Raw genomic sequence first — 16,635 nt, forward strand, 5'->3', positions numbered from 1 at the left:
CTCCTCAGGGACAACCTCAACCTCCCCTGCAATAACTGCAGGATGGTGCCTCTCATACTGGTGCTTGTTCCTGGGGAGAAGAGACTGACCCCCACCTCATTGCTCCAACCTGCTGTCAGGGAGCTGTTGAGAGCCAGGAGGTCTCCCTAGAGCTCGCCCTTTGCTCCAGGATCAGCAACCCCCCCAGGTCCCTCAACTGCTCCTCAGCGCACTTGTGCTCCAGACCCTGCTCCAGCTTCGTTGCCCTTCTCTGGCCACGCTCCAGCCCCTCAAGGTCCTTCTGGCAGGGAGGGTCCAAGCTGAACCCAGGAGTCGAGGTTTGGCCTCCCCAGTGTCCCCTAGCTCAGGGGGGTGATCCCTGCCCCACTCCTACTAGTCACACCAGTGCTGGGACAAGCCTGGATGCTGTTGGCCGCCTTGGCCACCTGGGCACACTGCTGTGTACTGAAGAGGGGCAGCTGCAGTGCTAGGGAGACTTTGAAGAGGTTTGAATCATTTTACTTATCCACTTTAGTTGTTACTGAAATTATGTTCCGTTTTTCAGGAGAGGAAAGGACCATTTGCTCTTTGAAGAGAACTCTGAGAACATAAAGGACACTTTTTCCACTTCTCCTCATCCCCTGATTTTACCAGATGAGCATTTGAAAGCGAATTCTTCCAAACAGCAAGTGCTGTTTCCCACCAGCACTGATCCTGAAGTACCTCCTCGAACAAATGTGCGGGTGCTCTCCTTGCATAACCCGGCTACCAAAGACCTGCTGTCAGGTTTGTGTACCATGGGCATCATCTTTTAGATTTCACAACCAGTAGCTTGTGATAACGCATTGCTTTGTGATTGCTTTTGAACACTGAGGTTTAATCCTTCTGCTTATTTCTCAGCTCTGTTGGATCAAGGCAATAAACTGCGGGATGCCATGGTGGTGTCTGCAATGAGTTTGAACCCAGACGTGGACAGCGACCTGAACACAGTGGTTCCTTTTAGAGAGAGAGAGGATTTGAAAGCACCAGCAAAGTGAGCCTGGAAGAGGGGGGATTGAGCCTGGAAAAGAGGGGATTGAACTTGGAAAAGGGGGAGGTCACATAAAGTTCCAAACTATCAATTTTGAGACCTTACCAGGAAAACTTGAAATACAAAGGTTCATGTGATGTATTTGAGTATTCTGGCTCAAAAGGGAAACTAAATTTCTGCTTGTCAGTAAAAGTCTCCATTTGGTGACTTGAATTTAATCGCCGTGTAGACAGCCTTGACTCAAGGCACTGATTTGCATTTTGTTTCACTCTGTGTTTGTATTTAGTACCGAGTTATTCGATAAGGAGGTGTTAAACACTGGTAAGGACTAAGAGTAGTAAGTGTTTGTGCCTTTTCAACTTGTAACTCAGTTTTGTTTGGTAAATGTTTTCCACTGAGGGTAATTGAAATATAGGAGTAGGGAGTAGTGAGATAAATGTATGTTTTTACAGGAGAAACTTAAATTCATCAGTTTTGGAAAAATATTAATGTTGCCTTCCACTGTAAACCAGGAAATAATGTCATTGCCTTTGACAGTCAATGATGCTGTTGCAGCCACCACTGAAATTATTTCTGCTCAAACTATTCCAATTGGTTTCAAAATAGATGATTTTGGGCTTTCCAGGAAAAATCGATAGAGCATTATTTATAAACATCTTCCTCGTTGTTCTCAGCCCCCCTCTCCTCATCAGGGTTGCAGAAGGTTGTTGTGTACCTGGAGCTTAAGCCACAACCTGGAGCAGGTTGGACCTAACCTTTTTTATCTGTGATAGATTAACTCAAACATGCCTTAATACCTTTATTTTTCTTTTCTATGCTCTCTGTGCTGCCATTGCTGTTATCCAGGAGCCCCAAAGGCCTGGACTTGAATTTTGTGCCCTCTCCTGAAGATCCCTCTGAAGTTTCAGGTCAGCGATTGGACCTAAGCTCTGAAGAGAGAGCAATAGAGTTACTGCTGGGCAGGTGGGTGTGATGCCCTGGGGGTTGATTGTCCTTATTTGAGCCCTGAAAAATGCCTCTCGATTCTTAAAGGGCTTCACATTTCTGGAAACGTAACTGGTGAATCATAGGGGAGGTGTTTGATACCTCAGCTCAACTCTGGCAAACTCAATAGCTCTGAGTCCCTTGGCATAAAAATCGTGTCAGCAAAATTAACCACCATCTTTGATGAAATTATTTGATTAAATTAAGATACTTAATATATTGGGTATAGATTAAGATATTAGATTAATTTGATTAAATTGAGATATTTCATGTATTAGATCTAGATTAAGATACTAGATTAATTCGATTAATTTAAATATTTAATACTTGTAGCTGTTGTGTCCTAAAATGGTAGGAAGTATATGATACAAACTGTTTCTTTGAAGAACTTGCAGTCTGGAAATTAAAAGTAGGAGGAACCAATAGTTCTTTTTAATCTTTCTCCAAATATTAAATTGACTTTTTCCTCTTGTTTTATGTAGCAAGAGCATAACTGACACTTAGATTGTGTCCAGATCGGGTGTATGAAGCATTTGGCTTCAGGTACAATTCATCTCTTGCATCCTGCGCTTGTTTTTTCCTGTGGTTTATCACTGGGTGATGCTGAAGTGTTAGTAGATCATGAAGAGGTTTTGAACTCAAACCCTTGAACCGAACAACACCCGACTTGTGCCAGCTGCATTCTAAAGGTGCCTGTGTTTACCTGCTCAGAGACAGCTTGTGTTTGGTTTTTACTGAAGTGAACTGTCCCTAAGTGTTACTGGTGTCTTAAAGCATTCTGAGTTATAAAGCACTTAAAGATAATTACTATCAGTAGATATTAATAGATAGATTTTATGATGGGGGTCATCAGGAGATAACCCATCAGGTTGGCTGACAAACACGTGGTAGGTTGGGCCAAGCGCTGTATAAACGCAGATTGGCTGTTTTGGGAGCACAAATCCACAGAGTCACTGGAAAAGCCCTTTCAGCTCCTCCAGTCCCCCTGTTCCCCCAGCACTGCCAGGGCCCCACTAACCCCTGGCCCTCAGCACCACCTCCACACTGCTGGCAAACCCCTCCAGCCATGGGCACTCCACCACTGCCCTGGGCAGCCTGGCACACGCCTGCACAACCCCAACGGGCAACAAATCGCTCCTCAGGGACAACCTCAACCTCCCCTGCAGCAACTGCAGGACAGTTCCTCTCGTCCTGGTGCTTGTTTCTGGAGGGCAGAAACCAACCCCCACCTCATTCCAACCTCCTGTCAGGGAGTTGTTGAGACTCCTGACAGCCAACCTAAATCTCCTGTGGCACAACTCGAGGCTGTTTCCTTTTGTGCTGGGGCTTGTTCCTGGGGAGCAGAGACCAACATCCACCTCTCTCCAACCTCCTGTCAGGGAGTTGTTGAGAGCCAGAAGGTCTCCCCGGAGCCTCCTTTGCTCCAGGATCAACCCGCCCCCAGGTCCCTCAGCTGCTTCTCAGTGCACTTGTGCTCCAGACCCTGCTCCAGCTCCGTTGCTCTTCTCTGGACACGCTCCAGACCCTCAAGGTCCTTCTGGCAGGGAGGGTCCCAAACAACCCAGGAGTCGAGGTTTGGCCTCCCCAATGTCCCCAGTGCAGGGGGCCAATCCCTGCCCTGCTCCTGCTGGACACACCAGTGCTGGGTGTCTTGGCCACCTGGGCAATACAGAATAGACAATATTGTCAGAATTCATAAGACACTGACTGCAGAACAGGCGACACTGAGTTATGTTTCTTTCTCTCATGTCCACAGCACTGATTTGTCTCCTGTGCATTTCTGGGATCAGGCAGATTCCCTTCTGAAGTCTCTCTCACTCGGGAGCGAGGTGTACGACAGTGAACTCAACGATCCCCACTATGACCAGAGCCTGCTGGAGAGTCTTTTTTACACGACTCCTGTAAGTGGAGAGCAGAAGGAGGGTCCTTAATATGTAGTCCCTAAAGTGAAGAAAATAGCAACTACATATAATAAAAGGCTACAAATTTCAGTATTATTGAGGAGTTAAGCATCACACAGCAGCTTGTGAGAACATCGCTTAAAATAAACATTATTAAAAGAACACTATTAAGACCACAGAGTCAGGCAGCAAGTTTGGGAATTGCTGTGGTTGAGGCTATCTATGAAGACTCCTTTTTTTCTAAACCTCTGAAAAACGTTGATACCATTTTAATTGTTTTGAATTATTCAATCCACAAGTTGTTTTGTCTTTACGAGTCATGACCATTGTGTGTCTTTCATGACGACGATAGTGAACTTCCTCTTCCCTGTGTGTTTATTTCTGGTTCAGAAATCCGACTCCAGTTTAAGTGATTTCCTCAGCGATGATGATGTTAAATCCTCCAGAAAAGTCGCCAAGACAGAGGCTCTTAAGAAAGCTGAGGCAGTGATGCCACAGAAGGATTCTAATGCCTTTGATCATCATCAGAAGGTGACAGAAATGAAACCCAGGTAAATAGTTTCATAAGTGACTTGTCTGCAACATCTTCCTCGTCGTCATTAGCAAGAATCACACCTAGGTTGTGGCATGCTGTCGTTATCACACTGAATAACCACTTTGGGGGGGAGTTTTCACAGCATCTCTGGGAACGGCGGAGCACCAGCATCACCCGTGAGTTGCTCCATGTTGTTAAGGGAACTGTTGAGATGCAGTTAGTTCAAACCATGGGTTAGGCCAGTAGTAACATTTTGAGCTGTGGAAACTCTCACCTGGGCTACTGAAACAATCATCACTGTGTAACCTTCATGCTGAATTAGACCCTGGGCTGAAAAAAAGCAGAGCCCAGGCCAGTTTTGTGCCATTCTGTGGCCATTGTGTGGAATAACTCACATCCCATTATCCGTCCTTGCGCTATGTGTGTATAAAAGGATCAGGGTTCACACCAGCAGAGTCCGTTTCTCTGCTGACTTGTGATCTCTCCTAGAGCTGTAATAAAATGCTCTGGCCTGATCTAAATTGAATTATTCCCTTTTTTTTCATGAATGGACCAAAGTGTCTCTAAAAATCCAGTTACCAAACTTCACTTGTAAAACACCAGTCCCTATTAAGGTTTGATGGTTTTTTTTCCCCCAATCCAGCTCCAAACAACGATTTCTGAAACATTTCTTACAAATCCTGCTTTTTTTACATCCAGGTAAAATTCCTGTCTCCAGAGGTACCAGTACAAAATCATGCACAAGTCTTAAAGTGCTGGTGGGATTTTCCATTAGGACACAAATCCTGTGGCCATTCCTCTGAGGCAGCGACTTGTCCATGTCTGATCTCTCTTGTTTTTGTTTATGACCACCAAATTTGTTGTAAAAAATACATTTAAATGTGCATTTTAATGAACCATGAGCAGATTTTAAATAGCATCCCACCCAGCTACACTTCTCCCTTTCCTTGGTTGCATTAAGAATGTTCCTGTAGGCCTGATGCGCCGTTCTATCTCTTCAGCCACTCTCCTACTCGACTGCTTGCGCCTCCAGAATGTCACATAGAAGCAGCTCGTGTCACAGCCTTGAGCACAGAGCGGTTGGCATTGCTGGAGCGAATTCACCTTGCCAGAGTCATAGTCGACAGCTTGAAAATCCCTCCTGAGAGCATCCAGATCACCCCAAGAAAGAAAAGTTCAATGGGGAAGCCTCCACGGCCCGCGTCAGTTAATAAGTGGTAAGGGGGTTGCTTCTCACCAGCTTGTTTCTTGTGCCTTGGAGGTTGTTTTCTCCGTGGTCTGGTGTGTAGCCCAGCTCAGCGAAGCTCTCCAGGCTTCCAAAGCTTTTCCGTTTCTCTGCTCCTCTCAGGAAATTGTGTTCTGAAAGTTGCAAAGAATTTATCCTGATGTGGGCTCACTTCAGGCTGAGCTTTTTCTGGGATTTTGGGGAAGTGCAAATGTGCTTTTTGCAGCACGCTGAAACCAAAAGAGGGTTTTTCTGAGGAGAATCTGATACGTACATGATGTATTGAAGGGATTAATGAAGTAAACAGTTCAATTATTCTGAAAAAAAGAGATTAACAATAAATTGTGACTACAAAAACAGCCTGCTCTGCTCGGTTTCATTATGTACATTCAATTCGTGATGGATTATCATCATCCAGTCTCTTTTTTTATTCATAGCACCTTCTTCGTGGAGTACCACTTCCCCATGGGAGCCTCCAGGGATGCCAAAGGACAGGTCTCCATAACAACCGAAGTAATACGAATAGCTTCCAGCAAAATCTCAGATGATGGTAAGAGCAGTGTTTTTCCCCCTTGTATTTAGTTTTGTCAACTCCTTCATCTCTTAGAAATTATTTAGTGGCATTTTCTATGTATTTTCTTTGCTGCCTGAAAAATATAGCGTGATGAGAGGCAGAGAGCTGCTGTGCTGCAGGGAGTAGAGTGCCCCTCAGGGAGGAGGAAGCCAAGTGATTTATTTTCTTTATTTTTTTTTTTGCTTCTAAGAAATATTCCTATTGGGATTTTCCCATTCCTTTTCCTAGGGACATAACAGGTCAGTAAGCCCGTTCCTTCATTTTGACATAAACCCAATACCCTTTCAGCAATGGCATGAGGATGATAAAGTACTTTGAGAAATATCAGAGATAGGTCTCAAAGAAGTAATTTTTCCAGATGCTGAAGTATGTCATGTAACATCTGCAGGAGCTCAGGGAGTCTGCGGGAGCCAAGAGAACTGGAGTCCTGGGCTACATTCATCTCTTTACCAAGAGTCAACAGCATTTGTACCCCTGAGAACAGTTTATGTCACGTTCCTCTTCTCAGTGGGCAGAGGATGCTGTGTGAGCTACATCCTCTCTGCCCAGCCTTCCCAGAAACTGGAATTCCAGGGCATATTACTGTTTCCTGGCCTTGGGAAATGAAGAACAGTTTACTTTGGGCTTGGTGATGCAAAATTAAACAATTGTGTGTATAGCAGAGCAATCGCCACAGGAAGGATGGTTTTTATTCAGTTTATTTTGGCTATTTATTACTCCTGTGAATAACAACAACAAAAAAAAAGGTAAATTAACTACGGAGTTGTAACATAATTTAATAGATTGAAACCTCGAGAGCTTCCAGCAATAGCCCTTTGCCCATCAGCTGTACTCGATCTCTGATTTGAACAGACGTGCAAACGCTCTTGACGTGTTTGTCCTTCTCAGAAGTGCCATCGCTTTCCTCTCATACCTTCTGCACTTCGTGTGTCTCAGCTCACCCTGCCTGTTCTGAGGCTGAAGATTTTTCTGCTCCTGACCCAACTCCAGAGACAGGTTCTGAAGGCAGCTCACGAGGCTCTGTCTTCCTTGCAGTGGTGAAATTCCAGCAGCGGTTCGTGTTCCCTGTCCGGTTCGGTGGGATCCTGGTAGAGCACTGGTGGAGCTCTGACCTCACTTTTAAGATCTACATGCGAAAAAGCACACAGAAAAAGGTACTTGTGAAAGTTGATTGTAATTCATGTGTTGAAAACCAAAGAAATCCTTTGAGGATTTTTTTTTTTTGCTGCCATCTCAAACCATCAGAGGCCAAACAAAGTAACGTGGCTCGACTGAGCTGCTTCTTAATCAACCAGCGCCAAATGTTAGGAAGGGAAATGACGCTGTGTGCAGATGCCATAAGCTGAACTAATTCCTGTCCAATCTTGTAACCCAGCTAAATGATTTTCTGAGTGTGAGAAGAGTTTTCCTTCCCTCAGCTTTAAAACTGATGCTCTTGAAGTGTGTTGGATCAATTAGAGGCAATAATCTTCATCAAGAAGCTTGTAGAAGGAGTTAATGTAGATGTAGTTGGTGTCATTACTCTGCCCAGGGTAAGAGGAGGAACGAGGAGTGTGAGAAACAGGTGCAACTTGTGCATTTTTGGGGGAGGAAAAAAAGGATCTTTTTGCTAAAAATATTTGCATAATCATCTGCACGTGATGAAGGCAGTGAGAGGTGTTAACTCAGCTTGTTGGCATTGACACCCAGGACATCTGCCCATCTGTTCTAGGAGGAGCTTTTTCTTTTAATGGGGGCATCACGTGCAGCTTTAAATATGGAAATTTTGCTCAGTTACTTGGAATGTTCATTTTTGCACTAACCTGGGACTGTTGCAGGATTTTCCTTATTCTCGTCCTAGTGAGACTTGAAATTGGAACTAAGGGAAACTTCCTTATGAACCCCTGTTGGTAGAACTAATGGTGTAGGAGTGGGGAGGGCTTTCCCAAAGGGTTTTGTTTTGTATTACACCCTTAGTTCTTGAAAGCTGACAGCAATCTTGCAGAGTGGATTGTTTTTTTGCCTGCAGCCCGTGGCCATCGGCTCAGCAGCGCTTGCCTTGTGCCGGGTTATTCAGTCCGAGCCGCTTACTCTCAGCTGCGAGATACCTGTGGAGAAGGAGGGAGGTCAGGCACAGTTTGGAGCACTGAAGGTACGTGTGTGACCACGCAGAGGTTGAATTAAACAGCTTGTAGGTACTAATTTTGGCTGAGTGTTCTCAGAAGAGACGCCTGATGCTCCCTGTCCATCGCACCACCTTATCACGTCAGGAGGTCTCTCTCACAAATGGCCTTGAACTCCTCATCTCTGGACACGGTCTTCATACCCTTTAGCAGCAGATACTGCTTGGAATCTTTTGCTGCAAGGTCATGTCTCAACTCTTCCTAAATCACAGGCAAAATTCTTGAGGCCAATTATTTTGTTTTCCTTATTTGGGCATTTTGTAACTCCAATGTTTTTCTTTAATCTTCTTTCTCCTGTTACCTTATCTTCTGGATTTCAGTTTGTTCCTCCCCTTCTTGCTGTCTCTCCTGTGAATGCATCCAGCAGATCTATGATGCTCTGTAGTGATTAACACTTGCAGTTCCTTTAACCCTTGTTCTGCTGTTTCTTCGTTGCTTTCACACATGTTTTCGTTCACACCAGTCTAACTATTTCTCTTGCAAAACTTGATGACACGAAGAGGCAATTCAACCACAGGACACTATGTTAAAAGCCTCCGGGTGATGATCTTACACAGTTCTTGAAGAAAACACATGGCACATTTACTTCAGTTTGTGTTCCAGCCCCTTGGTCTTTGCACATACAGGGCCTTTCAATCCCAGAAGGACCTTGAGGGTCTGGAGCGTGTCCAGAGAAGGGCAACGGAGCTGGTGCAGGGTCTGGAGCACAAGTGCACTGAGGAGCAGCTGAGAGACCTTGGGGGGTTGATCCTGGAGCCAAGGAGGCTCCGGGAAGACCTTCTGGCTCTCAACAACTCCCTGACAGGAGGTTGGAGTGAGGTGGGGGTCAGTCTCTTCTCCCCAGGAACAAGCACCAGGACGAGAGGAACCGTCCTGCAGTTGTGGCAGGGGAGGTTGAGGTTGTCCCTGAGGAGGCATTTGTTGCCTGTTGGGGTTGTGCAGGCGTGTGCCAGGCTGCCCAGGGCAGTGGTGGAGTGCCCATGGCTGGAGGGGTTTGCCAGCGGTGTGGAGGTGGTGCTGAGGGACAGGGGTTAGTGGGGCCCTGGCAGTGCTGAGGAATGGGGGGACTGGAGGAGCTGAAAGGGCTTTTCCAACCCAAACAATCCTGTGGTTCTGAAGATCCCTCATTGCCTTGCGCCATGCAGGTAGCCTTAGAGCTCGCAGCTGACAACAAAGACTTCACCTGCACTGCTGCCAGATCTGCTGTAGCTGTGCAGCGAATCCCAGCTCACGCTGTAAGAAGTCCCCGGATGGAATTCCAGGAGCCCAATGGGAGGAGCATAAACACGGAGAGCCCTCGCTGCTTGAAACCTCACTACTGTGAAGACTCTCAGGCAACAGGAGCAGCCAGTGCCAGCGTCATACACCCACCAAATTCTGCAGCCCAAAACCTGCTGACACAAATAACCGCGGCCGAAGAGGATGGCTTGTTACTGCACGTGCTGTTGATGGTGCCTGACGGAAAGGATTTTGGTGCTGAAGACCCTGGGCTCAGCAGTTCTTGTAACGTGTATTTGATCTGCAAACTGCTCAGCACTGAGGAGGCCACAAGATCTGCTGTCATATGGGGCACAACGCAACCCGCGTTTCATTTTTCTCAGGCAAGTGCCGTGTCTTCTGCTTAACACTGATTGGAACGTGCTGTCCACACTAATCATATTTCAACAGTGAGTCGCTTTTCTGTGTGGAGGAACTTCTCTGCTTGGCTCTGTCCTGGTATATTAGAAGGAATTTTGGTATGTTTTGGCTGGATTGCACAGGTGGAAATGAATCATCAAATAATAAAGGAGATTTTTGAAGTATAAAGGAGAAATAGTCAAAAAGTTTAGGTTAACACTTAAAAAAAAGGTTGACTTCTCCTTTCTTCCATTTTGGCAAGAAAACACATTGTTGACGGCACCTTCATGGCATCCTAACATGTACGCTTGGATTATTTGTTTGTTTGTTCCTTTGCTCAGCGTCCTTTTTTTTTCCTTTGCAATAGATATATCAACACAGAAGGATGGGTCAGAGCCTTTCCCCGGCAAACAGCAGAATTTCAGGCATTTAATAATATGCTGAAACTTCCTGTAGGCTGGAATAATGGAGCGTTACTAGACTGCTCTGCACTTCCAGTGTATCCCACATACTAATTCGGCATTGAACTCCTTCAGGTGATGCCTTTTCCATTGACTTCTAAACGCTTGGAGCGGCTGAAGAACAACGTCATGGTTATCGAAGCCTGGAACAAGATGGGAAGCCCTGGAAGTGACAGACTGCTGGGCTTGGTGAAACTCCCTCTGCATCAGTTTTACATCTCCTTCAAGTAAACATCTCTGTTCTGGATTTTATTGAGTGGGGAAATTCCTGAGGCTCAGAGAAGGAAGGGAAGGAGGGGCTGAGATCAAAGTGGCTGCCTGGGAAAAGTGGCTGATGGTTCATTCTCATTGCTGGGTTTTTGGTTTGTTTGTTTGTTTTCATCTGTTCTAGAGATCCCAAGGTTACCCACCTGCTCCTTCAAGCTCAATATCCCGTGGTCGCTGTGGACAGCTATATGCCTGTGATTGATGTTTTTACTGGCAGCAGAAGTGGAAGCCTGAGGGTCATTCTGGCCATGGGCTCAGCTGATCAAATAGTGGCTCTGCAAAGGCTGAAAAATGAGGCGGGAGCAGTACCGCCCGTCACACAGCACCCTTCCCATTCCCTGGACCCTCCTCCGACAAAGCCCACAATGGTATCCATCAGTAATTCCCTTTCTTGTCATTAGGGACACGTGAAGAAGATTTTACCAGTGCTTTCATTAATAAACCAGTGATCCCTGTCTCTTTTGATGCCAGAGTCAGGTTTGTTATAAATTATCATGTTCTTTGCAGAATTAGTGACAGGAGGCTGGAGTGAGGAGTTGGAGGTCGGTCTCTTCTCCCCAGGAACAAGCGCCAGGATGAGAGGAACCGTCCTGCAGTTGTTGCAGGGGAGGTTGAGGTTGTCCCTGAGGAGGCATTTGTTGCCCGTTGGGGTTGTGCAGGCGTGTGCCAGGCTGCCCAGGGCAGTGGTGGAGTGCCCATGGCTGGGGGGGGTTGCCAGCGGTGTGGGGGTGGTGCTGGGGGCCAGGGGTTAGTGGGGACCAGTTGTGGAGTGCCCATGGCTGGAGGTGTTTGCCAGCGGTGTGGAGGTGGTGCTGAGGGCCAGGGGTTAGTGGGGACCTGGCAGTGCTGGGGAACGGGTGGTCTGGAGGAGCTGGAAGGCCTTTCCCAGCCCAAAGGATTCAATGATTCTATAGTTTGCCCTCTTTTCTCAGCCACTCTCCCTCACCTGTCTTGACGTTATCGCCCTTTTTACTGCCCTGCGTATCCACTGCTTCAACCTACGTGACAAGTCCAGTAAAAATAAATAAAACTCTAGAAAACCTTCACTCTCTCAGCCTTGTTCTGCACTATCCAATGATAAAATTTGTGAACTTTGGGGAGAAAATAGCAGGGGGTGGTTCTGAGCTCCCGTCTCAGGCTTCTTAGAATCCCATGTTCCCAGTCCTCTCCTATGCTGTGTCCTAGAGGGTTGCCTTTTCCACATGTATTTCCTTTGTTTTCTCAGCACTTCGAGCAAGAAGGGGAAGACCTGCTGGAGCATGTGTTTGAGATCCACGTGGAGGGCGTGAAAGGCCTCACCCCCTTACAGTCCACCGTCTGGGGAGAGGCTGACTGCTACGTCCAGTACTATTTCCCAGTTCAGGAGCCTGGTTGTGGCACACTGCGGGGACCTGAACTGCAGGAGGATGGTAAGTTTTTCACTGAGAAATCCTTTCTTAGAGCACCATATCCGTTAAATATTGCTCGGAAATGTTTTCTTTGCTGAATAAGAGGGTTTATATGAGCTTCCATAATGCAGTGAGTTGTTTGTAGCAGGTTTGTGAGAGAAACTCAGAAGAGCAGGAGGATTTAAACACTCCCCAGGTCCTGCCTTCTGAATTACTGCAACTAAAAAAAAAGGTTGAAACCTGCCAGTGTAACCGTTCTGAACAAGCTCTGCTTGACTTGTAGGGGTCAAAGTAAAGCCATTCCGCACAGCAACCACTCTGTGCGTCCCTGAGCCCGTCTTTAAAGATGAGCATCATCATTCTTTGGTGGTTCCTGCTTATGTTCCGGTGCAGAGGCTCCTGGTCAGCGCATTTATGGCACCGGGAGCAGCTGGAGGAGGAATCCAGTTTGAAGTCTGGTGCAGGTACAGGAAAACATCGTTTGCTCTTTGTAGATATCACAGCAATGCAGATAGAGACCTGTCTGTTATTGGAAAATCTCCAGCTGCATGGTGGATATTTAATAATCAGTGATAAAATGGAGAGCTCATCAACCTTTGGTGACGAATATCTGCAGTTTAGGCTGAATTTGATACGTGAGCCTTTTCCCCCCCAAGAGTGCTGATTTCTCACAAGTTCATTAGAAAGTGTGTGCTCTTAGTTCACTTTTTTCCACTTTGTTATGAGCATAGTGATCTAAAACCAATGTTTAAACACTTGGCACATCTAAATTCTAGATTAATTCTAAATTAATAGCTCCTTGCCAATATAATTTCATTATTTAGAGTTTCTTTTTCCCTAATACAAGTCACCAAGTACAAAAGAAAATGTTTAGAAGTTCAGATTGTAGTTTCTTGGCCCAAACTAATGACTAGTGATGGAAAGCAGAGACCGTGGAGTCAGGTGGCTTTAGACAAGCATAATTATAATGATTATAATGTATTAATCCTGCAGTAAACACACCGAGCTATTTAAAATTTGTTCACATGAGAATTATTACATGCTGGATGAGTTTGTGTTAATGTTGGGGATGAAGTGGTCGAAGTGACCAGTTGTTAGTACCTGGCATTTCAAAAACGTGCTTTAGTTCCATTTTCTGCGAGCAATTAGACTGGTTTCACCTTGCCCTGACCACTCACTGATAATGGCTGGTAAATTTAGGCTGGTTTGGGCAAAAGGACCAAATTTCTGCACTTCTAAGAATTCTGTAAACATCCTCTTGCCAGTTTGCAACATTTAAAATGGGAAAAGCTTCCCAACAGGTACTTGTTAGGAAGTAGCTCAGATACTGCCGAGGTTCCAGATCAGAGAGTTCTTGCTGTGATGCTGTGCCACCAGTTAAAGTTGATTTACGTGCAGTCGTGAGAGAAAGAATCATTTTGTTACCACCAAAACAGCATGATTGAAGCTGCGTCGTTGTGTCTCACCAGGTATTACTACCCAAGTGTCAGAGAGCAGATGGTGGCGAAAGGCACCTTGCCTTTGTCACGGCTGTGTGCCATGGTGACCATGCAGCAACATGAGGAAATAGGGATACAGAATTTTAACCTTCCATTGGTCCCCCAGTCTGATTCCTCAGGGGAATTTCATCTGCGGTCTTCAGGTAAGGAGGGTTGGTGGGTTTTCACTTTATGTGTATTTGCTGGCAAGGGAAATAAAAATGTACTTGTGTTGGAAACCCTCAGTCAGTTTGCAGATGACACCAAGTTAGGTGGATGTGTTGATCTGCTTGAAAGTCAAGAGGCTCCACAGAGGGGTCTGGCCAGGCTGGATCAATGAGCTGAGGACAATGGACTGAGGGTCAACCAGGGCAAGTGCCAGGTCCTCCCCTGGGGTCACCCCAACCCGTGGCAATGCTCCAGGGTGGGGGAAGAGCAGCTGAAAGCTGCCCAGGGAAAAGGCCTTGGCAGGGGGTCGGTGACAGTGGCTGGAGAGGAGCCAGCAGTGAGCCCAGGTGGCCAAGAAGGCCAACGGCATCCTGGCTTGTACCAGCACTGGTGTGGCCAGCAGGAGCAGGGCAGGGATCGTCCCCCTGGACTGGGGGCACTGGGGAGGCTGCACCTGAACTCCTGGGTTCAGCTTGGTTCCTCCCTGCCAGAAGGACCTTGAGGGTCTGGAGCGTGTCCAGAGAAGGGCGATGAAGATGGAGCAGGGTCTGGAGCACAAGTGCACCAAGGAGCAGCTGAGGGACCTGGGAGGTTGATCCTGGAGCAAAGGAGTCTCCAGGGAGACCTTCTGGCTCTCAACAACTCCCTGACAGGAAGTTGGAGCAATGAGGTGGAGGTTGGTCTCTGCTCCCCAGGAACAAGCACCAGGACAAGAGGAACCGTCCTGCAGTTGTTGCAGGGGAGGTTGAGGTTGTCCCTGAGGAGGCATTTGTTGCCCGTTGGGGTTGTGCAGGCGTGTGCCAGGCTGCCCAGGGCAGTGGGGGGGGGCCCAGGGCTGTAGGAAGAATTTCTTTACAGAGAGAGTTGTGAAGCATTGGAACAGGCTGCTCAGGGCAGTGGTGGAGTGCCCATGGCTGGAGGGGTTTGCCAGCGGTGTGGAGGTGGTGCTGAGGGCCAGGGGTTCGTGGGGCCCTGGCAGTGCTGGGGGAATGGGGGGACTGGAGGAGCTGGAAGGGCTTTTCCAACCGAAAGAATTCCGTGAATTAGTGAAACAGAGTTTTTCCTCTCAGCTTTTGCTATCACCATACCTAGGGAAGTAAAGAATCCGTAACTAACCATGAGCAACCCTTAGACTGGTACAAGTTTTAAAAAGCTTGTGCTATTTATTGAACTGCTGAGCTACTAAATAAGCCGCAGTTTGTCGCTCATCTTCCTGTTTATGGCAGGAACAGGCCATCTGAAGAAGGGCTGTTCGTGGTACAAGTTATGAGCAGAGACCTTGTTCTGTCCTGCTGGGATTCTTTCAGATCATACCACTGCCAGCTCTGTGAAGGTCCCTGAGGAAATCTGAGACAGCTTCTTGCAAAAAACAGCTGTAAAGAAGATCCAGGACTGGGGAGGGAGTTCAGCGTGTTTCGGTTGTTTTGTGATAAGTTCTCCACGTGCGGCCACAGAAAATCTGAAGGTTTCCTCACTGCAGTGCTATTAAAAATGACACATCGAAAGCCTGCAGTAGGATATTTTAAAAGTTTTTAAAAACATGAGAGCGTGGCTGGGTGAAACAGCCCCTCCTGGGCTTCCTACACCATAAAGTCACCTGGAAGACCATCCCATCCAACCACCAGTAGGTCGGGCTTCAAATTTCCTTCTGTGCCTCCTGTCTCGGGCCATAACTTCTAGCTGAAGGACAGAGAGTCTCGGTGGTTTTCATGTGGAATTATTGCTTTGCATTAAAAGTGTAAGTTTTGTATTAAGGGTTATAACTAAGAATTGATGACTCTGTTTCTTTCCTGTCTTTAATCCAGGCTTGCTTGATGTGAGCGTGAGGTACCAGCGATCTGTGAAAACAGCAGCAGGAGGAACTGCTCAGGCTGTTTCTCTTTCTGTACAAATACACCGAGCAGCTGGTTTGCAAGCAGCAGCTAGGTAAAGCCTAACCCAAAAAGGCAGATTTTTCTCTTAAAATAGCTTTATCTGGAGGCAGCAGGCTGAGATGTGTGGTTAGAACAAATTGTCACTGGCCAGCTTGCCATCTGCAGAGACCGAGATTCCAGCTGGGCTCTGAGCAGAAGGGAGAATCACTTCATAAAGAGCATCGGTGGTTATTTTTGTCCCTCAAGCTGCAGAGCAGTGTGGTTGCATTCATTTTGCAGAAGGATTGAGGTTATAAAGGCCCATTTTTCTACATTTCCACATTTTTCTACACCAAAGGCTGATGTAAAAATCAGTTGATATAAAATGGTACCTGTTGGGCCGGGGGATGCTGGTGTTACTGGTGCTATCTAAAAGCCAGCTGAGGTTTGTTTTCTTGAATTTTGCTGTGGAACCATCAACAAACCGAGCTGCTGCTCTAAGCGCATGGTGTCACCTGAACTTAGTTCCAGTACGGGATTTTCAAGAAGTGCTGGAAGAGAGGGAACCAATTTCCTAAGAGAAGGATGGCTCCTGTCAGACTAGAGCAGCTCCCGATTCGTCTTAATTCACATAGACTCTGTAAGGTGAGAATGTTCCTGGATGGTGCTCGGAGAAGTTGAAGTGGAATGACCTCAGACTCCTTGGAACCAGCATCTGTTTTGACCGACACCATTCACTGTTTTGTCCATCTTCTCACCATGAAGACCTGAAACCTTTGCTTTATTTGTGTTGGCTCCTATATAATATTATTATAGAATATAATAATAATATATTCTCTTTCTTCTTTTCTTTTTCCATGCGGAATGAAGAGCTGTGGCACAGAAGAACCCTTCGGTCCACTACTACGCAGGTGTGGGAGTCAACGCTTACGTCTCTGTGCACCTCTCCTTCCTACCCGAGGCTGAGAGACGCAACACGCGAGCTGTGGCTTGTTCTTTCTGCCCCGCGTTCG

The 16,635-nt window shown here is 46.6% G+C and overlaps 1 protein-coding gene across 1 annotated transcript in view; it reads left to right on the forward strand.

Annotated features, from left to right (window-relative positions):
• The window catches only part of C2CD3 (C2 calcium-dependent domain containing 3), a gene marked incomplete at its 3' end in the record, with an annotated part of 34,533 nt that overhangs the window by 2,558 nt on the left and 15,340 nt on the right, over positions 1-16,635 (forward strand). The window contains exons 4-20 of the mRNA XM_010141377.1: positions 548-765; positions 880-1,012; positions 1,856-1,972; positions 3,750-3,894; positions 4,285-4,445; positions 5,431-5,646; positions 6,092-6,204; positions 7,264-7,382; positions 8,237-8,359; positions 9,536-9,991; positions 10,544-10,695; positions 10,860-11,103; positions 11,961-12,144; positions 12,407-12,587; positions 13,593-13,765; positions 15,575-15,695; positions 16,493-16,634. Of these exons, the coding sequence (XP_010139679.1) occupies positions 548-765; positions 880-1,012; positions 1,856-1,972; positions 3,750-3,894; positions 4,285-4,445; positions 5,431-5,646; positions 6,092-6,204; positions 7,264-7,382; positions 8,237-8,359; positions 9,536-9,991; positions 10,544-10,695; positions 10,860-11,103; positions 11,961-12,144; positions 12,407-12,587; positions 13,593-13,765; positions 15,575-15,695; positions 16,493-16,634 (2,998 nt within the window). The remainder of the gene's footprint in view (positions 1-547; positions 766-879; positions 1,013-1,855; positions 1,973-3,749; positions 3,895-4,284; positions 4,446-5,430; positions 5,647-6,091; positions 6,205-7,263; positions 7,383-8,236; positions 8,360-9,535; positions 9,992-10,543; positions 10,696-10,859; positions 11,104-11,960; positions 12,145-12,406; positions 12,588-13,592; positions 13,766-15,574; positions 15,696-16,492; position 16,635) is intronic.

The sequence above is a fragment of the Buceros rhinoceros genome, unplaced genomic scaffold, assembly GCF_000710305.1.
Source record: "Buceros rhinoceros silvestris isolate BGI_N320 unplaced genomic scaffold, ASM71030v1 scaffold988, whole genome shotgun sequence".
Lineage (NCBI taxonomy): Eukaryota > Metazoa > Chordata > Aves > Bucerotiformes > Bucerotidae > Buceros > Buceros rhinoceros.